General features: G+C 36.3%; 1 protein-coding gene across 7 annotated transcripts in view; it reads left to right on the forward strand.

Annotated features, from left to right (window-relative positions):
- The window catches only part of EXOC6B (exocyst complex component 6B), a 609,008-nt gene that overhangs the window by 232,695 nt on the left and 349,663 nt on the right, over positions 1-26,650 (forward strand). For all 7 annotated transcript variants that reach the window (XR_013554682.2, XM_078444598.2, XM_078444596.2 and 4 more), the window contains exon 7: positions 17,646-17,822. Coding sequence is in view for 6 of the 7 variants with exons in the window: in XM_078444598.2 (XP_078300724.1) it covers positions 17,646-17,822 (177 nt within the window). In the remaining variant the exon portion in view is untranslated. The remainder of the gene's footprint in view (positions 1-17,645; positions 17,823-26,650) is intronic.

Here is a 26,650-nt window from a genome sequence, read left to right on the forward strand (position 1 = left end):
CAAGTTTCATCTCATGAATCAGTGTCCAGTGTTTTTTCTTCTTAGCTCACACTGCTTTGTTGTTTTGTCACAGCCATTGCTTTAATTTTAACTTCCTTGGAAGAAGTCTGTCAGGAAAAAAGTCTTTCTGACAGACAGTTCCAAACTGAGCCCAATTGGATTCTTTTTCTTATGGTAGGTATTACAGAGAGAAAGCCTAACAGTACATTTGAGAAGAATTATACTGGATTGAAATCTTCAATACAATGTTGTTATTTTCGGAAGCATTTGCCCTTTGGGATCTATTAGTAGTGATACCTGGTTGTCATCTTCCTTGTCATCGTCTTCTCCTCCCCTTTCCTCTCCGCCTCCTCCTCTGTCCACTTGTCCTCTTCTTTTCCTCCTTCTCCTTCTCCCCCTCCTCCTCCTCCTCCCCGTCCTCTCAAACCAATATAATCATCAGAGTTTGGAACGAATGAGGAAATACATTAATAATGTAATAATATTTGCCTTGGGTAAAGTAACTTGTTTCTGAGATTTTGGAAAGACGGGAATCTCCTCTGCATCTGAGATTCTTGAGACCCTGGCTTTTATTAGGAATGCACTACAGAATTTAAAGGTCTGGGCAAAAGACAAGCCTTACCTGGTTTCCTAGAAGGAAGTTAATGGATAAATAAAGATCGATATATTAGAATTTTTATTTTGCTGAAAGGGTGAAATCAATAATTTATGTGATTATGGAATAATTCTTGTTGTTCAGAAATAGACCCCAAGATGCTATTGATTTTACTTTCTATTACTCCAGTTCTTTGTTGTGGCTTTCTGGTTTTGTTGTTGTTGTTGCTGTTATTTGTTTTGTTTTGTTTTTCTCAACTGCTTTTGATTGTAAATCTTATAAATGGAATAGAAAAAAGAAGTTGTTTCTCTTTGAGTTTGTTTTGTAAAGCAGAAATGGAAGGGACCCAAAGAATAATAGCTCATTATCTAGTTTGGTGATTGATACACTATGACTGTGCTGTCCAGTAATACTTTTATTATAGATTTACTTTTGAGGTGCCATTTGGGTTCTGTTGACTGAGGGAAATGACTTAAAACCTTTGTGAATTGTTCGGCTGACCACAGAGTGTGTGTAGTTGGTGGATATATGCATACTCTCTTTCTTCCCCCTAATTTTATCAGTTGTCTTCTGAAAAAGAATATGGCTTGGATAGTAGTTTAGTAAGATGTTCTGATGTTCTTTATGTAATTTTATTGTTCATTACAATGAAAACTTAGCTAAATTAGGATATTAAATTGGGATCTTTGTTGATACTGTAGTTATAGTTGAAACTATTGGTTTGAGTGAAATATTGACTGAACTGTTTTAATTATAACTTTTTCTGGCTCTTTTTGGGTGGGACTGGGTGGTCCTTGAGTGAAGCCTTGCTTATATAGGCCTTATCTTTTCTGGGAGAGTAGGTTAAAACATAAAATATCAATAACCCTTGATTATTTTTCCTCCCAGTTTTACCTTTCCTTTGGGTATTTTGGGGTCATTTTCACCACCACCTAAAGATGACAATGATAAAAGATGTAAAACTCAAACTAATCTGTGGTAAAAAATTGTAGACAAGAGTTGATGCTATTGTCAGAAATAATAAAGATTATATTGAAATTTAGTTCATTCATGAACCAGCCCATCTTAGAACCATGCATAAATGATTCTATGCATGAATGATCTATTAATGTGTTAGACATTAAGCATAAGCTACCATAATGCTCCTGTCTTTAGTAGTTGGCATTCATTTTGTATTTTAAAAGTTCTTGAAATGTGATCAACATGGCTGACATTGTCCTTCTAGATATTAGAATGTAATGTTTATAATAGTTTAAATTCTGTGAGAGCTCAGGATTAAAGGGTTGACCCTATGTAGTTGTGTGTCTTTTCTTAGCCTGTACCAACACTAAATAAATAAGCTGTAAGGTCTGAAACACAAATGATACTTATAAAGGAGACTCTTCTTGATTACTCTGTATTTAAAAAGCAACCTTTCTTCCCTTCTTTTATATTTGCTCAACAATTTGCCATTTCTGATGCCATTCATTAATTCATTCATTCATTCCTGAGGATTTGAGTTTCCATCTGGAATCATTTCCCTTCAGCTAAAGAACTTTAGCATTTTTTATAGTGCAGATGTGCTGGTCTTAAATTCCCTTAGTTTTCTTTTATCTGAAATGTTTTTCTTTTACTTTCATTCCTGTATTAGTTTCCTAGCACTGCCATAACAAAGTACCACAAATTGAGTGGCTTAAAATAAATTTACCATGTCACAGTCCTGGAGGCTAGAAGTTCAAAATCCAAGTGTCATCTAGGCCATGCTTCCTCTGATACCACTAGGGGAGAATCCCCCTTTGCCTTTTCCTGCTGATTTGCCAGCAATCTTGGCTTTCCTTAACACTTGCAGTTGTAGCACTTCAATCTCTGGCTTCCTCATCACCTGATATTGTTTTCTATGTCTTCTGTCTCTGTCTTGTCCTCTTCTTAGGAGGACACTAGTCATATTGCCTTAAAGGCCCACCTTGATGCAGTATGACTTCATCTTCAATACATCTGCATTGACCCTATTTCAAATAAGGTCACATTATGAGATGCCAGGGTTTCGGACTTCAATATATCTGTCTAGAAGGTGCAATTCATCACGTAATTCCTGAAGGATATTTGTTACATGTAGAATTTGGGTTGATTACATTTTTTCATTTCATTTTCTTTTCTTTGACTTGCTGGCCTCTGTAGTTCTCATGAGAGATAATAGTCATTTATCATGTATTGTTTCTCTACCATATATAATGTAGAGTTTTTGCTTAAGGCTTTCAGATTTTTCTCTTGATCTCTGATTTTCAGTGTTTTGACTCTGATGTGCATAGGCATGATTTCTTTGCATTTATCTATGTTAGGATTCACTGAATTTCTTAACTCTGTTACTTTATGTTTATCAAATGTAGGACATTTTCATCTATTATTTTTTCCAATATTTTTTACAAAATATTTTATTTCTCCTCTTTTTCAGAACTCTAGTTCTACTTACATTAGACCTTTTGCAGTATTATTCCCCATGTTCCTCTGGCTCTGGTTTGGTGTTTGTTTAATTTTTCATTTCTTTCCTTTATTTTCTGCTTGGATAATTTTTTTTGATCTGTCTTCAAGTTCACTGACTTTTTCTTTTGTTATCTCTATTTGGTTTATAAGCCCATTAAATGATAAATTATTTCAGACATTGTATTTTTTAGTTCTAGAATTTCCCTTTGGCTCTTTTACATAGTTTCTATTTCTTGGCTGAGATTTACTATATTTTCTTTTTTTTTTTTTTAAATATTTGTTTTGATATAGAGAGAGAGAGTGTGAGTGTGCATGTGTGAGCAAGTGGGGGAGGGAAAGACAGAGAGAAAGAGAGAGAATCCCAAGCAGGCTCAGTACTGTCAGCACAGAGTCTGACAAGGGGCTCGATCCCACCAACTGTGAGATCATGACCTGAGCCAAAATCAAGAGTTGGTGGCTTAACCAACTGAGCCACCCAGGTGCCCCAAGATTCACTGTATTTTATTCATTGTGAGCATATTTTTCTTTATCTCCTTAAGTGTAGTTATAATAACTGTTTAAAAATTCATCCAGTGAATGAATTGAATGAAAATGATTAAAAGGGTATAATACATCTTTGGAAGAATGAAAGTAAGGAGGTATACCCAACATTGGAGTACCTAAATATATTAAGCAAATACTAACAGATCTGAAGGGAGAAATAGACAACAGTACAATAATAGTAGGGGGACTATTTTCAACAATAGAGGGGTAACTCATTTTCAACAACAGATAGGGCAGTGGGACAGAAAATCAATAAGGAAGCATTGCACTTACACTATATCTTAGACCAAATAAATTTAACAAACATATACAAATTATTCCAACCAACAGCAGCAGAATACACATTCTTCTCAAGCATACATGGAACATTCTCCAGGATAGATTATATATTAGGTCACAAAACAAGCCTTAGCAAATGTAAGAAGATCGAAGTCATACCAAGTATGTTTTCCAACCACAAAGGTAAAAAACTAGAAGTCAATAATAGGATGAAAACTAGAATATTAATAAATGTGTGGAAATTAACAAACAGACTCCTGAACAACCAGTGGGTCAAAGAAGAAATCAAAAGGGAAATCAAAAAATATCTTTAAAGAAACAAAAATGGGAATACAACATACCAAAACTCGTGGGATGTACCAAAAGCAGTTCTTTGAGGTAAGTTTATGGCAGTTAATATAAAGATGACAAACAGCCTGACTTTACACCTTAGAGAACTAGGGGGAAAAAAGGCCAAACTAAACCTAAAGTTAAGAGAAGGAAAGAAATAACAAATATCAAAGCAGAAATAAATGAAAGACCAGAAAATCAATATAAAATATCAATGAAACTAAGACAACTTTTTTTTTTTTTTTTTTTTTTTTTTTTTTAAGATGAACAAAATTGATACACCTTAAGCTAGACTCTAAGAAAACAATACAGGAGTCAACATCAGAAATGAAGGAGGGGACATTACAACTGACACCACAGAAATACTAAGGATCATAAGAAATCAGTAATTGCAAACAAATTGGATAACCTAGAAGAAACAGATAAATTTATAGGAACATACAACTTACCATGGCTGAATCGGGAAGAAATAAAAAATTTGAATAGTAATAAATGAGATTGAAGTAGTAATCAAAAACCTCCCAACAAAGAAAAGTCTAAGACCAGATGGTTTCACTGGTGAATTCCACCAAACATCTAAAGAAGAATTAATGCTAATCCTTCTTAAAGTCTTCCAAAAATTTGAAGAGGAGGGAACACTCCCAAACTCATTTTATGGGGCCAGCATTACCCAGGTAAGGGCACTAGAAGAAAAGGGAACTACAGATGAATATACATATAGATGCAAAAACTGTCAAGAAAATACTAGCAAACAAATTCATCAGCACATTAAAGGGATCATACCATGATCAAGTATGATTTGTCCCTAGGATGCATGGATGGTTCAACATATTCAAATCAATAAGGGCGATACATCACATTAATAGAATGAAAGGTAAAAATCATATGATCATCTAAATAGATGCAGAAAAAAAGCACTTGACAAAATGAAACATCATTTCATCATAAAACTCTCCACAAATCGGATATAGAAGAAATGTACCTCAGTATAATAAAGGCCACATATGACAAACCCATAGCTAACAGCATACTCAACAGTGAAGGTTGAAAACTTTCTTGCTAAGATCAAGAAGAAGAGAAGGGTGCTCACTCTCAATACTTCTGTTCAATATAGTACTGGAAATCCTAGCCAGAGAAGTTAGTCAAGAAAAATAAATAACAGTCGTCCAAATTAAAAAGCAGTAAAATTGTCTCTGTTTACAGGTGATATGATCTTATATGTAGAAAATCTTTATATGTTCCACCAAAAAACCATCAAAACTAATAAATTCAGTACAGTTTTAGGATACAATATCAATACTCCAAAATCAGTTTCATTTCTGTACACTAACCATAAACTATCTTTGAAAGAAATAAAGCAATTTTATTTATGGCAGCATCAAGCATCATAAAATACTTAGGAATAAATGTAACCATGGAGATGAAAGAGGTGAAATACCTATACTGGAAATTACAAGACATTGATGAAAGAAATTGAAGAAGACACAAATAAAGACACATCCCATGTTTACTGATTGGAGGAATTAATATTGTTAAAAAGACTTTAGTACCCAAAGTGATCTACAGATTCAGTGCAGTTCCTATCAAAAGTCCAATGACATTTTCCAAAGAAATAGTTAAAAAAAATAAAAAAAACAGTCCTAAAATTTGTATGGAACTACAAAAGACCTTGAATAGCCAAAGCTATCCTGAGAAATAACAAAGCTGGAGACATTATTCATAATAGCCCAAACATGGAAACAACCTAAGTGTCTATCAGTGGATGAATGGATAAAGAAAATGTGGTGTATATATACTAGAGAGTATTGTTCAGCCATAAAAAGAAGGAAATCCTGCCTCTTGTGACAACATGGAATGACTTTGAGGACATTATTCTAATTTAGAAGTCAGATAGGGAAAGACCAGAACTGTATGGTGTCATTTATATGTGAAATGTAAAAAGCCAAATTTATAAAAATAGAGGATAAAATGGTGGTTTTCAGGGCCTGGGAGGTGAGTGGAATAAGAAGCTATTGGTCAAAGGGCACAAATTTCCACCTGTAAGATGAGTATGTTCTGGGGATCTAATGTACAGCATGATCACTATAATTAACAATATTATATACTTGAAAGTTGTTAGGAGAGCAGGTCATATATGTTATTGCCATGCACAAAAACGATAATTATGTGAGTGGATGGAGATGTTAGGTAACCTGTTTTAATCATTTTGCAATATATATGCGTATCAAAACAACACATTTTCCACCTTGAACTTATGTAAATTATATATCAATAATATCTCAGGAAAGCTGGAAGAAAAAAAAGAAAGCACTAGGAAGAGTGATAACTAATATAGCAGGGTGTATGAATCCACAAGTGAAAGTATAAACAGAGGTACGCGTGGAATGGAGAAGACAGTTCAGGACATATTGGTGCCTCCAGTGAAGCTGAGACTTTGGAGGTATGAGTTAATAATAGATGATGGGGTAAGATGAGGGACTTAAAAATAGTGTGATTTGTTGAACGTTAGTGTGCAAAACAGTGAATTCCTTTTCTTTCTTCTGCCTCATGCATGGAATATTTGCACTTAGATTCTTAGATGGAAGACTAGAAGATTCTTTTCTAGAGAAATTCATAAAAGACTGCCATGAAGTGCCATTTGGATTTCACCAGTAAAGAGGTTATCTCCCTCCTAGAACTCCCTAAAGTGAAGCCTGCTGGTTGACAAGTCTTTTCATCCTTACAGATCTTTCTGTCAACTCTTGAGTGACTTATTGTTAAATATAAATGGCCCCCAAGGATTAACAGACATTTCAGGGAAAAAATATCCAACTGGGAAGAGAGAGACCCAAATTTACCAATATGAGAAAACAAGTAATAACAATAAAAATTATCAGGAGGGAGCGGATAATGCAGAAACAGAGTAATATGTTAGAAAATTAATTTGTATTCTCAAAAATTAAAACAATTTTTTCAATATAAAAGTGGTACAAAGATCATCAGGAGGTTTTATAGGAGAACTCACTGTCCATTAGGAATTCCAGGCAAAGGAAGAAAATGATCAGGGCAGTAATATGAGAAAATCCCCTTTATTCTGTGGGACTCAAATATCCAGGTTCATGGATAAATTACTTACCTAGCATAATGAACAAATGACACAATGACTAACACCAAGGTATGCCATTGTGAAATTTACAACAGATAGGGTAAAGAGGTTTGAAAAGCTTCTAGAGAGGAAATGTAATGTCTTATACAAAAGAATGAAGATCAAAATGACATTGTCTTTCTGGTTAGCAATAATGGGTACTAGGAGACAATGGAACAATGCTTTCAATAATCTGAGGAACCTTGAATTCTATACTCAGTTAGATGTTTTATCAGTTTATGTGAAGATGAGTCATTTTTTGATTGCAAGGACTCAGGAAATTTAACTCTCATATTTCATTTTTTAGGAATTACTTGAAGGTGTGCTCCAACAAAATGTGGGACTAAATTAATTGCAAGGTAGATATAGAGTTTATGAAACTATGTCTCTAACCCCAGTGAGACGTGAAAGTAAGTCCCCTCTAGAATGATATTTATGAAGCAGGGCCTATAGAACAATCAGCTCAGGTTACTTAAACCTGTAGGAAAAATAGGGTCTGGATAGGGTGCCTATTATGATAAGCTTTTTGAAGAAATAAAGATTATTATAGTTAGAATATTAGAGAATTTTAAATAGAGAATTTGAAACTCAACAACAAAAGCTATAATCAAAACAAAAACGTATAATCAAATACATATACTCATCGTATAGATACATCCTGTGAGACAGGATGCTTACGTGACATAATTATTAACACTGATTATTGCTTTAACTTAAAATACTATGCTGGGAAGATAATTGATGAAGCAGAAAGGTAAAAAGGTAAGGAGTCTAGATTTTTTAAAAATTAATTCATTTTGAGAGAGAGAGAGAGAGAGAGTGAGAGAGAGTGAGAGAGAGTGAGCTTGCGAGCAGGGGAAGGGCAGAGAGAGAGAGATTAAGAGAGAGAGAGAGAGAGAGAGAGAGAGAGAGAGAGAGAGGAAAGAGAGAGAGAGAGAGATTGAGAGAGAGAGAGAGAGAGAGAGAGAGAGAGAGAGGAGAGAATTCCAAGCAGGCTCTCAGCCCAGAGCCCGAGGTGGGGCATGAACTCACTAACTGTGAGATCACAACCTGAGCTGAAACCAAGAGCTGGATGCTTAACCAACTGTCACCCAGGCACCCCTAAGTGAGCTAAGTTTTTACTCTAAAGTATAAGGGTATTATTTAGAAATGTGGGTATAAAATATTAACTCTACAGAACAGAATTGGGGTGTAGGAAAAAGCATAAGGAGGTTCTACTTATTATCATAAAATAATATTAGTATTATTGGATTTTTTAAAAAAACAACTTATATTCATTTGGCAGACATTTAAAGTGAAATAAATTAATTGGGAAAAGATGAAGTTTTTTAAAAAATGGAGTTGGTGCAAAATAACCATTTGAATGAGTGGTTTTCTGTCTCTATGTAACATTCAAGGTAAGTTGTAGGAGGATTAAGCATATTAATGTAAAATAAATGATAAAAGTACTAGAGGAAAATAAATACTGATAAAATTGTAGAGTGGACATTAAATTTTTTTACATAGCCAAATCTAATTTATTTATTTTCAACATTTATCTTTTCATCTAGATTTTCTACTTCTAGAAATTCCCCTAATAAAATAATTAACTATACACACAAACTTTTAGCTCTGGAGATAGTCTGTGCAGCATTATTAAACAGCAAAATATTGGAAGCAATATAAATCTCTTATAGTAGGTTATGTTTAAATAAATGTGTTCTTTTAGTCATTCATTCATTCATTAAAATTTATTTATTTTGAGAGAGAGAGAGAGAGAGCAGAAGAGCGAGGGTGGAGCAGCAAAGAGAGACAAGGAGAGAGAATCCCAAGCAGGCTCTGCACTGTCAGTGCAAAGCCCGACATGGGGCTTGAACTCATGAACCGTGAGATAGTGACCTGAGCCCAAATCAAAGTGGACGCTTAACCAACTGAGCCACCCAGGCACCCCTAAATAAATGTGTTCTTTTAAATGCAATACAATGCAAATATTGTAATAGATGGTTTTATTTGTAGAGAAGTAGATTTGTGATATATTTTTGAGCAAAAAGAAATTTAAAAGAACTTTATTTAGTATGGTTCTTTTTTTGGCCTACCAGTATACATGGTAATTGCTCATAAATAGAAAATGCAGATAAGCAAGAAGAACAGTCTTTTACATGCACAGAAATCTTTATATGTGGGGTTGTCATTCATCAAAATAACTGATATTACTGAGTGGAGATTTTGATAGATTTTTTTCTCTTTACTTTTTTGTAATTTATTTTATAATTAATTATAATTAACATATGTTTGTGTGTTGACAAAGGAAAATGATGGTGTTTAAAAAGAGCAGAGAATTCTAATTTACAAGAGAATTCTGTAATTTTACTATTGTGTCATACAAAACGTAACACCCTACATGTAGTACATCTTATTGCAGTGAATTTTGTTAATGCAAAAACATCCCCCTTGCCATTGAAATATAAAATATAGGTTTAAAAATTGTTTTTTAATGTTTGTTTATTATTGAGAGTCAGAGAGAGACAGAGAGTGAGCAGGGGAGGAGCAGAGAGAGAGGGAGACACAGAATCTGAAGCAGGTTCCAGGCTCTGAGCTGTCAGTGTAGAGCCCAATGCAAGGCTTGAACTCATGAACCGTGAGATCATGACCTGAGCTGAAGTTGGAGGCTTAACTGACTGAGCCACCCAGGCGCCCCATATAAAATATAGATTTAAATATGAACTGGAGACTTTCAAAGGGCTAAGGATCCCAGTTATCATTTAATTAGAGAGAGTAAGAGACAGAGGAAGGGAAGAGAGAGAGAGCGGGAGCAAGACAGAGAGAGAGAGAGAGAGAGAGAGAGAGAGAGAGAGAGAGAGAGAGAGAATCTTAAGCAAGCTCCATTCCCAGCATGGAGCTTGATGCAGGGCTTGATCTCACAACTGTGAGATCATGACCTAAACTGAAATCAAGAGTAGGGTGCTTAACCGACTAAGCCACCCAGGCACCCCAGGATCCCGGTTATAATTTCAAAGGGAATGTAGTGAACCCCTCCTCAATTAAAAAACAAAAAGTTCCAATGGTATCATAATCCTAGATTTCTCATCTTACTGATGGAAATTTTTGGGGATCTGATTAAGTTACATGCAAAACTGTTTATCCCTCATTTATTTATGTATTTATTTATAAAAATTTTTGGAGGGCTCCTGGGTGGCTCAGTCGGTTAAGCGTCTGACCTCTGCTGCGGTCATGATCTTGTGGTACGTGGGTTCGAGCCCCACGTGGGGCTCTGTGCTGGCAGTTCAGAGCATGGATCCCGCTTTGGATTCTGTGTCTCCCTCTCTCTGTACCTCCCCCACTCCCTCTCTGTCTCTCTGTCTCTCTCTCAACAATAAAGAATAAAAAATTTTTTTAAAAAAAGAGTAAAAAATTTTTTTTAATGTTTATTTATTGTTGAGAGAGAGAGAGAGAGAGAAAAAGAACATGAGCAGGGGAGGGGCAGACAGCAAAGGAGACACAGAATCTGAAGCAGGCTCCTGGCTCTGAGCTGTCAGCACAGAGCTGGATGTGGGACTCGAACCGCCAGATCACAACCTGAGCCGAACTCGGACCCTTAACAGACTGAGGCACCCAGGTGCTGGTTTATCCCTCGTTAAAAGTATTATACAAAGTACACATACATGTATACATATATACACTCCTATGGACACTAATATGCGACAATAACTTTTTAAATATGATCTTTCATATGTTGCTTTTCCTTAATTTTGAATCACTATCTTGTTTTGTTTTCTGTTTGTTTCTTTGAATTGGATATTGGAGCTGGTTGCCAGAGCTAGTGCTGGTAAATGTGCAGAAACTCTCTTCTGATATTGCAGCTTTTTTGTACTTCTCTTGTTTGGTGAGATTCAAAGAGGCAACTTTAGATTTTTTATATCTTGATCTTGACAGTTATTTTCATGGTTATTATTTGGGCCTCAGACATAAAACAGAGGTCATAGTCCTACTTCACTTTATTATTGTATGGGATATTATTTTAGCTTTGGTTTCTCTGAGGGAAGCTGGGAGGTTGTATTTGAGTGGTTTATTCAAGCACATGATCTATTAGAGTAGGGGTCAGGAGGAGTGAGAAGAGAAGTTGGTGGCGTCCGTACAATGTTACATTTGTAGGGCAGTCTGGTTCTTTAATCCATGGGGCCTTCTGAGAAGCCATATGGAACTGATGGCAGTGGGAGAGACAGAATGGGGAAGCATTTATCTGTCAGCTCTTTGGTCAAGGCTGTCTCCCTTCTGGGTTAAGACTCACGGATGCTAAGTAGTTCTGATGGTGCTCAAAGCCCCAGGGCAGGAAGGAAGCTAGAGGTATGGTATAAGTGTGAGAGCTGGTTTCAGTTTCCACTGTGAGACACTGTCCAAGGCTGCCCACAACAGGTTGCTGATGCTCTACCTGGAATAAGCTGAGGCTGAGAGGATCTGAAGTGGAGCACAAGAGGTGTTTGGTACAGATATCTAGGCCTTAAAATGTAGTACGGATGCAAAATTGAGTGGCAGTGTGTAGCAATATTAGATGCCATTAATGATAATGCATCTAAATATTGCTAGCTCAGGTGCTTCCATAGCAGATGGTAAAACAAGGCTCCTATCTCATTTTCAGAAGGATGACAGGTGGAACCTAAAATTCTCAGTGTTGTTTTTGTTTTTGTTTTTGTTCTTTGTAGATAGGGATGTTACACAGAGAAGGAAAGAACTTACTCAAAGTTATAGAATTACTGAGTTTAAGAGCTTAGATTTAAAGATGTGGCTTGCTCCAAGAAGCCTATACATATACAGATACACACACACACACACACACACACACACACACACACACACACCCTATAATTGAAGTTTATATAATTATGTCAGGTCTCCAAGCCTGTAAGCCTAGACCTCTCTTCTGATTCTAAAGGTCATTTGTATGTGTTTCTTTAGTCCACTAGAGGTCAGTATTGGGTTGATAAAGACTGGAGACTGCTTTATTCACAGAATTTTAACTGAGTCTTACTGCTAGGTACCATTGGAAGTGGTATTTCACAATAAAACTTAACTTCTTAGGATAGGTGGGGTACCTCACAGACACGTTTTGACAGTTTTAAAAGTGTCAAAAGATACATTTTTAGGTTAATAGTCCAGATTAAGTAATTTGTATAGGTGTTCCCTCCCTCCACCCTTCTGTCTCTTTTTTGTTCCCTCTTTCATAGGTAGGAAAACATCCAAATCATCTCTTTTATTGAACTAGATTTCATTCTTACATATATTTCTTTTGTTGTCTATTACCTTTATATAGTAAACATTTATATAAATTTACTCCGTATATATCACTGTGTCTGGGTTTGGAGGATTCTAAGAATGGTAAGATGTGTTTCCTATCCTCAAAGAGAGAAGAGTTACATGCTCAAGGGCTGTACTGGCCTGTTTGTTTGTTTTTTTTAACCTGTCTACCTGGCACGTTTGCCAAGCTCATCTTCTCTGTCTTCTTTCAACTTATTATTTTCGTGGTTTTTATGATTTGCCACCATCTAGTCATCAAGACCAGGATCCTGGAGTTATTCTTATTTCCTTTACCTCTTCCATGTACTTCCATGTACAACGGAAATCAGTAAGTTCTGTTCCTTCTACTAGTTATCTGTCTGCTGCCTATCTTTAATTCAAGTCCTCATCATTGTTGTTTGGACTGTTACAGTGATCTATATTAGTTTTTCTGTTTCTAGTCTTTACCTTCTCCCAGTTGACCACTCTTCTGCTCCTGGAGAATTTGCCTGAATTAGAAAGCTGATGTTGTTCTTCCCTGCTTATGTTCTTTCATTGTTTCTCCATACCTACGAGTGAACCTTGAAACTGCTTTGTATGGTTTCTTTATCTCTTGGTAGTTCATTATCACTTACGCTTTTATACAAAATTACTTATTCCTTGGGTGAATAATGTTATTTCACATGCGGTGATCTTTTCTCATGCTGTTTCCTTCCTTCTGGAATGCTTATCCTTTTTACCTATCTCCCTTTGTAAAAATCATATTTATCTTTTAAAACCACAGTTTGCTACCCCTTCCTCTGTGGAGTCCATTTTTAATCCCCTCCACACATATATGACTACTTTCTCCTATGTCCAATTATTGTACCTGTGTATCTGTTTTTCTGCTTATTACACTGAATTTCGGTCACTTATTTGCCTATCTATGCTTCCTGTAACAGTATGACATGGGGTTTGTGAGTCAGGGACTCCATCTTATTCTTTGTAGACCCAGTATGTAGCACAATGCCTGGTACCAATAGATATTCAGGACCTGTTTGACTGAAAGTAGGGATGCGGAGAGGATGCTCTGGGAATTAGCACAGTGAGAGGAGGCTTCCTAAAGGAAGAAGAATTCTAGTTGGGATTCAGAGTACAGGTTGGATTCAGGTGGGGAGAGGTCATCTGCTAGAGAAATGGCATAATATTCATAGTATATTAAGTGGTAGAGTTTGATCCAAGTGGATCCAAGACTCATGTTGGAGAGTACTGGGTAAGTACATTGGAAAATTAGGTTCAGCTTCCATTATGGTGGAGTCGAAGGGAAGTTGGGATCGAATTGGGATTTGTACTTTTTGAAATTTTTCCTCCCACTTCCCCTCACACTCAATTTGTGTGATGAATAATGTGGTTTAAGAAGAGCCTGGCTGTAGTATGCAGGGGAGTTCTAATGAGAAGGTGATGGGTTCCATTTTAGGCATGTTGGAAGTGAGGTGGAGAAACTCACAAGCAATATAGGCAATGTGCTACTGGAGATGTGCTGCTGGGTCATGGGAGACTGGTAAGAGAAGAGGGCTTGAGGGAGAAATCTTGTTTAATTTCTCTATATTAGGAAATCAGAGAAGAATATACATGAGGGAATCTTGAGGAAGAGGTAATTAATGTGTAAAAATTGGTCATGAAGAGAATGAACAATTAAGAAAAAGAAAATACCTCAATACTTTCTAATGTCTGCTTGTCTGCTTGGCACCTTCTCCCCCAACTCTAACATAGGAGGCAGAAATTGGTCAGCTGCTTCTTTGGCTCATGGTTATAAGGGTTGTCTTTGGAGGGACAGAATAAATGGTCCTGGTGAGATAGTTTAGCATGGTAGAAAAGAGCTCTGAAGGGCTTTTGTTGTTGTTGTTTTTTCATGGACTTAGGATCCCATTTTAATTTTAGCATATATTACATGTATTTATATACTTACATCTTTATTTACTCTTTCCCACTTCATTCCAATCCCGTAACGTATGGTTTGGATAGATGGTAATTTTCATTTGCATTCATAATGAGTAATATCTTAGTATTTCATTGTTCTACCTGCAATTCTTTGTTTCTGACTTGGCCACTTCTGCTTAGCAGATCTGCTCTGACTGCTCTTTTATGGATTGAAGCCTTGATAATTTTGACAGGACCCCAAGTTCTGTTAAAGCCTTAGAATACAACTTGCAGTGCTTTGATTTCTAGCAGAGGGTTTGCTGTCTTAATTTGCCTATTTGGCCGAAACTGCATTCCTTCAAATTGATGGGAACACCAGACACCACCTGAAAAGAACAAATCATAGAAGACCTAAAATTACTTCGATAGGATACTTTCAGATTTGTATCATTTCAAGTTTCATTTCATTTCATGACAGTACTGAAGTGTGGCTTCTCTTGATTGCTTTTGATATGCTGATAGTATTTTATTGATTATGAAGAAAAATAAATGACTTGGGATTGAATGGAATAAGACCACTTTATGAAAGCTTTTGGTTTTGTTATACTGAAGAAGATAGGCTTAAAGGACAAGTGATCACTGTAGTCCAGGGCTTGCTTTTTTAAATATGAAAACTCTAGGAAGTTCTTCCTTCCTTTGTGCCTTCCCAGAGACCTGGATCCCTTTTTGTGTGGTTTGCTTGAAAGTAGAAAAGAACTTATTACTTTTGAGAGAGATAGAAAGACTATGCTATCTAATTTAGGGGTCAAATGCTTGGACAACAGGTATGTTTTATGTACATATGTAAATTAAATGTTTTTGGATACCCTCTCTATCTCAGTTTGTTACTGAAGCCATGTATATTTTATGTAAGTCAAATAAAAATATCAGTGAGTATTATGCATAGAAACAAGCTTGTCCATTGATTCAAATCTCTGGAATGTAGATTCTTTTCATTTTCTTGGCAGAAACTAGCTCACATAGTTCAAGTTTTTCTCTGTCCTATTATAATTGCCTCATTTAACCAGTGCCTGGACTAACATCTTATACTTAATATTTATCTTGAATTTTTAAAAAGTATTTATTTATTTAGAGAGAAAACAAGCAGGGGAGAGGCAGAGAGAGAGAGAGAGAGAGAGGAGGACAGAGGATCTGAAGTGGGCTCCGCACTGATAGCAGAGAGCCCGATGTGGGGCTTGAACCCATGAAATATGAGTTCATGACCTGAGCTGAAGTCGGGCACTTAACTGACTGAGACACCCCAATGCCCCTTATCTTGAATTTCTTAATGTCATTCGGAATATTTGGAGACTTTTATTTTCTCCAGAACTAATTTCTGCCTGTCACTGTGGAAAAATGTCATATATTGATTCAGAAATGTATATTTTGAGAGGCCATTCTTCTTCTTCTTCTTCTTCTTCTTCTTCTTCTTCTTCTTCTTCTTTTTGGCATTGGAATGTGAAATTTCTTTATTTTTAAAAAATTTTTTAATGTTTATTTATTTATTTATTTTTTTCCAGTTTTATTGAGGTATAAGTGACCTATAAGTTCTTAAGCTTTGTATCTTGGGATGATACCAACTATTATGAAAAAAAACTGGAAGTTCCATTATTAACTTTTGGAACATGCTCAGTTAAACCAAATTAAAGAAGTTTCCTTAAAAAGGATTTCTCTTACTTTTTATTCTGTTAATGTGCATTGTGGCTCCAAGAAGGCTCCAAGACAGCAGTGTTTCCCATTTATTTGACAACAGAACCTTTTGTGGGGGAAATATTTTGTCATGCTTTGAGGGACTGTGGGTAGAGTAGGAAGATCTCTGACCCGGAATTTGGGAAATCACACGTTGAACTTCTGATTTACCACCAACTAGCCTTGTGACCTCAAACGGATCCTTTGCCTTCTAGACTCAGTTTCCTAAGTAGTGACTAAGGTCATACAGCTCTAATACTGTGTGGATTACTACTTATGTTGTTGACTGTATCGTGACACTTTCCACCTCTTTGTATGTATTAAAACCACACCATCTGAATCTATTTTGTAAAGTTGAGTGGATTACGTTTCCTTTTTATGAAAGTTCAGAAGAAGAAACCCTTTAAAACTTTGTTTTCCACAGATAAAGGCCATGCAATCCTGAAGGATTAGTTAGTTCAAATTATTAAGATGTTTCATTCCCCTGATTACATTCTATTGGTCTCTTAATACCACAGAGATTATAACCACTGTTCTTAAAGAGTCTGCTAAGCTAAAAAGTTCTTGTCTTTCTTCCCTCAACCACAATGATTCCAGTATGGCATTTATCTCATAAGAGATACATATTTAGTCATTTGCACTAATCTCTTGGCTACTTAGGTGAAAAAGGGTAGATTGTATTTTTGTGATTATTTACTGGGTGTATTTGGAAAGTCTAATGATAATATTGATTATCTTTTTTCTTTCTGGGGAAAATGAATCAAGATGGGTAACATCAGGGTTAAAAATGTATACATTGAGGGACACCTGAGTGGCTCAGTTGGTTAAGTGTCTCTTTGTTTCGACTCAGGTCATGATCTCACGGTTCATCAGTTCAAGCCCTTCATTGGGCTTTGCACTGCCAGCATGGGGTCTGCTTGGGATTCTCTCTCTCTGTCTCTCTCTGTCCCTACCCCATTTGCACTCCCTCTCTTTCTCTCTCAAAATAAATAAACTTAAAAAAAATTTTTTTTTTGATGTTTTTATTTATTTTTGAGACACAGAGAGACAGAGCATGAGCAGGGGAGGGGCAGAGAGAGAGGGAAACAGAGAATCTGAAGCAGGCTCCAGGCTCTGAATTGTTGGCACAGAGCCCGACGCGGGGCTTGAACTCACGAGCTGTGAGATTGTGACCCGAGCTGAAGTCGGATGCCCAACCGACTGAGCCACCCAGGTGCCCCAATAAATAAACTTCTTAAAAAACATTTTTAAAAATATATGTTAATATGTTTGATTTTATTTCTGGGACTAAAACTATGAATTAAGACATTTTGTTGTATTTTTCTTTAAGATACCAGTTTGTTCAATATTAGAATTTCTTTGAATGCTTAATCAAATTTTGTTTCTTTTCTTTCTTTCTTTCTTTTTGTAATGTGTGCATATGTGTTTCTATCCTAGGCTCAGCAACAGAGAAACCTGGATAACATCGTCTTGCAACAACCCAGAATAGGTAGCAAGAGAAAATCTAAGAAAGATGCATACACAATTTTTGATACAGAGATAGAAAGCACTAGCCCCAAGTCTGAACAGGACTCAGGAATTCTGGATGTTGAAGATGAGGAAGATGATGAAGAGGTAACCAACATTTGAACTGGGGAAAGGGGACTAATTACTAGGTTTAAATGTAGTATATTTGAGATGTGATGAAGAATTTATCTATGTAATATAGCTTGTGTGATCTTCTGCATCACAATTATCCACAATTAAATTTAACCCACAATCAAATTATCATTTTAAATCCAGATGAGCCTCAACTTAAGGAAACTGAAGATGCACCATGATATCTTAGAATCTAATTTTTTAGATTTTGAATACAATCATCCACCTTTTTTTTTTTTTTTTAAGTTTCAAGGTTTTTGATTGTATACTGACTGGGCACTACATTAAGGAAAGAGTAGAGTTTATCTGACGTAGAGAAAGATCTAGATGACCTCCACTGAAACTGGAACATAGCTACTTGAGATAAAAGATATTATTTTATTTATTTATTTTTTTAATAGTTTATTTAATTTTGAGAGAGAAAGCATAAGCACGGGAGGGGAAGGGAGAGAGGGGGACAGATGATCCAAAGCAGACTGACAGCAGAGAGCCTGATGTGGAAGCTTGAACCCACAAACCATGAGATCATGACCTGAGCCAAAGTCGGATGCTCAACTGAGTCACCCAGTGCCCCAAAAGATAGTATTTTAAACAGTGTGTGCAAATAAAGGGATCTTAGACTGAAAATATAAAGAGGCTTGAGAAAGTTGACAATACATTTCTGGAGGAAATAAATAGGAGTGCTTATAGAGAATTTGGGAATTTTGTGACTTATCTGTAACCTCTTAAATTAGTTGTGTGTCACTTTCAGGTAAAGAATAAGATTGAGTGGCTTCAGTAGTACATATATTTATGTCCTGATTTGTTGTTAGAAGTACATTCAGTGGGTTTTTAAAAATAAAACTACTGTGACGCTTGAGAAATCTTGTTAACCTGTTTTTCTAGATACCATTTGCATAAACTGGATCAGTTTCTTTTCCAACGTTTTTTTTTTATTTATTTTTGGGACAGAGAGAGACAGAGCATGAACGGGGGAGGGGCAGAGAGAGAGGGAGACACAGAATCGGAAACAGGCTCCAGGCTCCGAGCCATCAGCCCAGAGCCTGACGCGGGGCTCGAACTCACGGACCGCGAGATCGTGACCTGGCTGAAGTCGGACGCTTAACCGACTGCGCCACCCAGGCGCCCCTTTTTAACATTTTTTTTCAACGTTTTTTTTTAAATTTATTTTTGGGACAGAAACTGGATCAGTTTCTTTGTGAATGTAGTGGTTAGGAGCATGAACTTTGGAGTCATACAGATTTTATTCAGATTCTGGCTTTGCCTTTTAATTCAATTTTATTTTTTAAAATTCTCATTAAAACTCATATCATTTACTTTTTAAATGTCCACTGACATGTGTGAGGACCATTTATGCCTGCACTCTGTAACCTGTTTGCCTTCAAGTGCTTGTCTGCTTTTCATTGTTTCATGTCTCCTGATGAAATTGGGTTCACTGTCTTCCCCGCCCATGTTCTTTGTTCTGTCCTCCTGCCCTTCTTATTCTTTATTTTCCTCTCCTCCCCAAAACTATACCCCCAAACTTGTCACTGTCTAATTTTGTAATCTTAGATAATTGTTTAACCTGTTGGAACTTTAGTCTTCATCTATCAAGTAAAGACAGTAGTCTCTGCCCCGTAGAATTGCACAAGTGTCTGCTCCATAAAAGGTAGTCAGCAAATGTTAGTTCCTGTCCTGTTGTTACTCTTCTTTGCCGACTTCTGTTATGTTTCACTACCTCCATATTCTTCATCGGGATATGTTTATTATGTAAATGAGGGACATTAGTAGGTAATAATGCGTGAAAGTTCCATCAAAATCCCTATTGTACGTGGATAAGAAGCAGAGCGAAGAAAAGAATCAGGCGTTTGCCTATACCTGTAGAAATAAAACGGGGCAGAGAAACTTGATCCCCTGAGTGGTGGGCATTGTCTCTTCTTGCCTGGAATGACTGATAGGGTAGGATATGGGTCCATCCTGGAGAGCAGATTGTCAGGTATTAGGCCCATCACTGATGACAAGTTATAGTAGTACTACAATCAAGCATCAGAAGCAAGAAAGACCAGCTAATACCTCTTATTTACATTTTGGGTGCCTGTTAAGGAAATTATATTCTATCAGGCACTATGACCTAAGGAAATAGAAGTTAGACATAGTCTGTGCCTCTGCATAATACACACCTCAAAGAGATGACTAGATGATAATATGAAAGAATAAAATATATGCATAGTGCTGACATATAGTGAGAACCTTATGGATGTAAGCCATTCTTTATTATAAACTCACTGAAGATCCTGGGCAAATCCTTTTTAATTTTTGTGCTCTATTTCTTTGTTTTGTCTTCTGAGGTCCAGAGAAGATAAAGAAAGTGGGACTAGTGAAATGTGTTGAGGGTTCCTCATAAATGAAATATTATGAGAATGTACTTGGAAGTTAACATTTTAAAATGGTCATGTATCCCAAATCAAACAGAATCCTGTTAGACTTGCTGATTGAGCTCTTACAACAAGAATTCAGCACTTCGCTGTCGTCTAATGGCATCCTATCTTAAAAAAAATCCTACCTTCTATTTATTTACTTCTCAGTTTGAATCTTCTTCAAGTGCACATTCTTAATCTCAAACCTCATGTAGAGAATTATTTATTTAGATGTCTCCAAACTGGTTTCTTGGCATAGTTCTTGCATGGTGTGAATAAATTCTTCAGATAAGGTCTTTCGTGACCCACTGTGACGTTCTGACCTTCATTCTTGTCATTCTTCAACAGACCTCATTGAGAGCAGCATAAATAGTTTTTGAAATATTTTGACTTCTAAACTGTGGCATACAATCCTGTAGGGCAGTGATTCTTAATCTATTTGGGGTGATATATTCCTTTGAGAGATTGATAAAAAAGTATATGGAGTGTTTTCCCAGTGAAATATGCATATATTCACTCATGAAAGGTTCTGCATGAAATTTCAGGGGATTCGTGAAACTCATGTTGCTCTTCAGGACCCCTGTTAGAATCCGTGTTATAGGTTGAGTGCTTCTTAAATTTTAATGTGCGTAGGAATCACTTTGGAGTCATATTAAAATGCAGATTTAGATTCTGCAGGTTGGGGGTGAAATCTGAGAATCTGCATTTTTCACAAGCTCCCAGGTAAGGATGATGCTTCTCTCTGCAGAGCACATTTTGAGTTGCAAAGCTATAGAGGACACTGAGGAAGCATTTTTAGTGCCTAAAGAAAACACAACCCTTGAATGTTTAGATGTCTTACTGAGTTTTCATTAAAATGTCTTAAATTTTTTCTAACAATGAATGTAGTACTTAAGAGAAAGTTATATTTTGCTTTCTAAAATCTGTTGCTTACAGATTACCAGCATTATTTTTCGTGAAATTTTATGATTCTGATTTAATGTATTTAAGTCTAGGTATTATTCTCTGAAAGTCTAGGTATTTTTCTCCTTCTTGTGCTTTGAACAAAAGTGTATTTAGTGCACTTTTTTTTTTTTCAACGTTTTTTATTTATTTTTGGGACAGAGAGAGACAGAGCATGAACGGAAGAGGGGCAGAGAGAGAGGGAGACACAGAATCGGAAACAGGCTCCAGGCTCCGAGCCATCAGCCCAGAGCCTGATGCAGGGCTCGAACTCACGGACCGCGAGATCGTGACCTGGCTGAAGTCGGACGCTTAACCGACTGCGCCACCCAGGCGCCCCTTAGTGCACTTTGAGTATTCTTTGAGTCAAGTGACATTTGTAGGCTATTAACTATGTCTTTAGTGTGATGATACTTAATGGGAGACCACAGAATGAGATGGGTAGAAAAACCCAAACACCTAGAAAGTGCTTTGAACTTAGGAAACAGATATTTAATTTATTGTTGAACTGAAGTAAAGTTTGTGCCAGAGGTAGAAAAACTGAATAGCCTGGGAAATGAAGATGAAGTCACAGCAGTAAATTGTCATATTGGATGAAAGACCAGCTCACATGGAGAACCAACTGACAGAGTCAGTCTCTCTCTCTTTTTTTTTAATCAATTGTTTTAAACATTTATTTTATTTATTTTTGATAGAGCTTGAGCTGGGAGGGGCAGAGAGAGAGGGAGACAGAGAATCAGGCTCCATGCTGTCAGCACAGAGCCTGATGTGGGGCTCAAACCCACGAAGCGTGAGATCATGACGTGAGCTGAAATCCAGTTGGATGCTTAACTGACTGAGCCACCAGTGCGCCCTGAGCTGTCAGCAAAGAGCCTGATGTGGGGCTCAAACCCATGAACTGCAACATCATGACCTGAAGTCAGACGCTTAACCGACTGAGCCACCCAGGCGCCCCAGAACTTCTGCATTCTTAAAGCATTCCCTGGTACCATACTTCTGGCACATCTCATATTCTAGTTTGTATCTCTCTTAGTTATTTTTGTTGTTAGAGAACAGTAGTCATTACTTTATCCATACAACTGTTCATAGAGTATGGGTCAGATAAATGTTTGTTGACCAAATCCATGTCAGGTTTTCTCTCTCAAGATTTTGGTGTCTGTTTTGAAATGTGAAGTTAACAGAATGGGATTGCTAATTTAAATACAAGTATCATGTAAAATATAAATAATGTCTGCTGAGATGTCTTTATGATTGTGGTACTGTACTAATTTTGAGGTAACAAGATTATTTGTTTGCTAGGGATGCCATAACAAAATACTGTAGATTGCCTGGCTTAAACAACAGAGATTTATTTTCTCACAGTTCTGGAGGCTGGAAGTCCTCAGGTCAAGGTACCATCAGGGTTGATTTCTCCTTAGGATTCTTTCCTTTGCTTGCAGACAATTACCTTCTTGCTGTGTCTTTACATGGCTTTTTCTCTGTGATTGTATGCCCCTGATGTGTCTTCCTCTTCTTATAAGGACATCAGTCCTGTTAGAGTCCCTACTTTATGACTTTACTTTACCTTAATTACCTCCTTAAGGGCCCTGTTTCCAAATACAGTCACATTGGGGTTCAGGGGTTCAACATATGAACTTTGGGGTAGACACAATTCACAGAGGGATTGGAAAGAATGCAAGATTTGTATTTAAAAAATACAAGTTTTGTCAGCCTTGTGTTACTGGAGCAAATCATGTAATTTCTCGAGCATCTCTTTGTCACCTATAAAATAGTGACAGTGATTACTTAATGCTGAATTGCTTGTGAAAAAGGGTGGTTATTATGATATTTTCCCAAATTTCAAAGTGCTTATTGCAATACTTTCTATTGATAGGAAGGTAACAAAATGAGTTGTTACTTACTTATTTCTCAGTAAGTTAAATAAAGGATGCCATTAGAACTTTGGAGTTAAAATCAGAGGTCGCATATTGGCAGTCCATGGGCCAGAAATAGATTGCAAAATGGCTATTGGCTTGCACGGCACTTAAAGGTTTTTAAGTTATTTGCCAACTTTTAAGTAGCGAATTCATGTAGTAGGCTCTTTCCAAGTATAGTAGTAGTAGAATCACCGTGAGCAGCAAGATTGTCACCAGGGATATATTATTTTCACTAATCTACAATCCCTGTTGTGTCTGCACATTGGATATTGCCATTTATTATCACATTTGTGCTGTTATCAAGGGAAATACATTATTACTTATACCATGTCTGTATTTACAAATGGCAAACTGGAAGGTACACTGACGGGGCCACATGTTTGGGAAAAAAAATGATGAGAACAGAGTTCTTTGTAAAAATGAGTGATAGTTTTAGATATTTCACATACAAAGTATGCCTGTTAAAAGGATACAATATGAAAAGCTGGCCTGATTCACTTATTCCCAGTAGCTACCCACCACTGTAGACTTTGTTTTTCACTTCTGTTCTTAATGACAACTGGTCTATTAAGAATATAAGCAGTCAGATGAAAAATGAATACCCATACTTAAAATCAAATAGCAATAAAAGCAATTTAGAAAGTTGAATGAAAACTAAACATGCATCAAATATTCTGTTTTGGTTTTCTTATTCGTTTGTCTTTTAGGTCTGTCTGTTCATAAAGATATATTATGGTTCACGTTGATTTAAGATCTTTAAAATCTTTTCATTGTACTGATAGTATAAAGGTCTTGTCATTTGGGAATTGTTTACCTCAATTATAAACATCTACCTGCCTTTTCAGGGCTTTTAGAATTTTTCCTTTATATGCTCATTGCTTATTCAGTCACTCCCTTCACTCTGTACTAAATTGCTCATAACTCTAATTAGGGAATATACTCCTTTTCCCCTCATCCTTGTCTAAAATACTAACTTCTACTTTTCCCTGAGGACTGGCTCAATGTGACCTCTTCTGAACACCCATCATCCATCTGTCCATCTGTCTATCTATTTATCTATCTATCTATCTATCTATCTATCTATCATCTTTCTATTTACCTATCTATTCATACATCTATTCTTTATTTCATTTATTTTTTATTTCTAATTTTTAAAATGTTTATTTATTTTTGAGAGAGAGAGAGAAAGAGTGAGCAAGAGCCTGTGCACGCAAGTGAGGAGGGGCAGACAGAGAGGGAGACAGAGGATCTGAAACAGACTCTGCCCTGAGAGTGGAGAGCCCCAATGTGGGGCTTGAACTGATGAGCTGAGAGATCATGACCTGAGCCGAAGTCAATGCTTAACCGACTGAGCCACCCAGGTGTCCCATCATTCTTTATTTTAAATTGAGGTATAATTGATATATAACATTATATTAATTTCAGGAGTACAGCATAATGATTCAATATTTGTATGTATTGCAAAATGGTCACCACAATAGTCTAGTTAACATCCATCAGAAAACATAGTTACAGGATTTTGTTTTCTTGTGATGAGAACTTTTAGATCTCTTAGAAACTTCCAAATATACAATGCAGTATTACTAACTGTAGTTACCATGCTGTACATTACATCTCCATGACTTATTTATTTTATTACTGGAGATTTGTACCTTTTAACCCCTTTCACCTATCTCACCAACCCCCCAAACTCCACCTTTGGAGTAGCACCTTCTTTATAAAAATTTATTAGTTTTTTGAAAAATTTTAAATCTTCAGAAAAGTTACAAGAGTAGTAAAATGAACATCCATGTACCTTCACTTAAGTACTCTGCTTGTTAAAATTTGGCACTTTCTTTCTTAAAAATTTGACTTTGAAAGAATCTGTTTCATCAATCCTCCCCTTCCCCTGCCAAAGCTGAGCCATTTAATGCTTTTTCATTTATTTCAATTATTTCATGCATTGTATTTGAAATCCCAATACCACAATCTGTGGTTTCCCAGGAATGACATTCTTCTACATAACTACAATGCAATGATCACACTCAGGAATTTTAACACTGATACAACACTACCACTTAACATACAACCAATGTGTGAATTTCCCCAGGTGTCTTAATAATGTCCTTTATAGCAAATTCTTTTATCATTTTTCCTGCAGCCACATCTAGTCAAGTATCACACGTCGCATTTAATTTTTGTGTCTCTTTATTCTCTTTTAATATCTCTCTGTTTAGGTATATCTGATAATCCTCATGATTAAGTTCAGATTAATCATTTTTGACAGGAAAATCACAAAAGTAATACTAGGTCCTTTTTAGTGCATCATATCAGGAGGTACACAAGTAGTGAAGATGGAGTCTACCAGATTTCTGTGCTGTAAAGGTACCCTTCTTCTTTTGTAATTAATAAGTGATCTGTGGAATGATACTTTAGATCCTGGGACTATCCTGTTCCCTGACAGTTTTTCTGATTTAGTGATTTAGAATTCATTGATGTTTTGTTCCTGAATCATGCAATTTATGGTGATTATAAAAGAGTGATTTTTCTATTTTTATCATTTCTTTCACATTGATTAGCTGGCATTCTTCTATAAAGAAGAACTTCCTTTTTGTCCCATTCCCTTTTTTTTTTAGTGTCAGTATTGGCACATGAATTCTTACTTCATATACAATGGGTTATATTCTGTTCCTGTCTTTCATTTGGATTCTCTAATTGTTCCAAATTTGGCCAGTGGGAGTCTTACCCATTATCTTTTGACATGTTTCCATCAATTTTTGAGCACTTCCTTTTTTTCTGGCACAGGATGTTCTTGGTTCACTCCAAGTTCTGCCCTATCCCCAGAATCAGCTAGTTTCTCAAAGAGCTTTCCCTTTTACTGGAGAATGATATATAGAACTGAGATATGGGCATTAGGTATGCTTCTTCTGTGGAGAGAGCTAAGAAATACACACACTACACAAACACATAGACAGTTTTATAAATCCTGAGTTAAAGGTGATGCTTCTAATTTCACGTGAATATCATAGGTCTTCCTCTTCTCCTATTCTATATTTGTATCTCTAAGAATTCTGGTTCCCAGAATATGAATATATTTACTCATCTGTCTACTCATATAACACAAAAAAGTTTCAGAGTTGCTATGCACATGTCACTAAAAGGAGTAAACTTAACTAGGTTCAAGATTCTTTTTGCAATTCTTTTTATCCTACAATATATCCCACTGGGGCTATAGTTCAGACAATTTTGTTCTTTTTTTTTTTTTTTTTTTGCTTTTTCTTCTATGTGGTTGTTACCAAGTTGATATATAATTAGGTTCAATTGTTTCTTTTTGTATATTTTTTAGGGTTCCTCATGCTTATTACTTTAATTTTTTTGAATATGTAAAATGTAAACATGTTTCAAAAAGCAAAATTAGGGGCACTTGGGTAGCTCAGTTGGTTAAGCAACCAACTTCAGCGCAGGTCATGATCTTGCAGTTTGTGAGTTCGAGCCCCACATCAGGCTCTGCGCTGACAGCTCAGAGCCTGGGGCCTGTTTCGGATTCTGTGTCTCCTTCTCTATCTGCCCC

The sequence above is a fragment of the Panthera onca genome, chromosome A3 (genome assembly GCF_046562875.1).
Source record: "Panthera onca isolate mPanOnc1 chromosome A3, mPanOnc1 haplotype 2, whole genome shotgun sequence".
NCBI lineage: Eukaryota > Metazoa > Chordata > Mammalia > Carnivora > Felidae > Panthera > Panthera onca.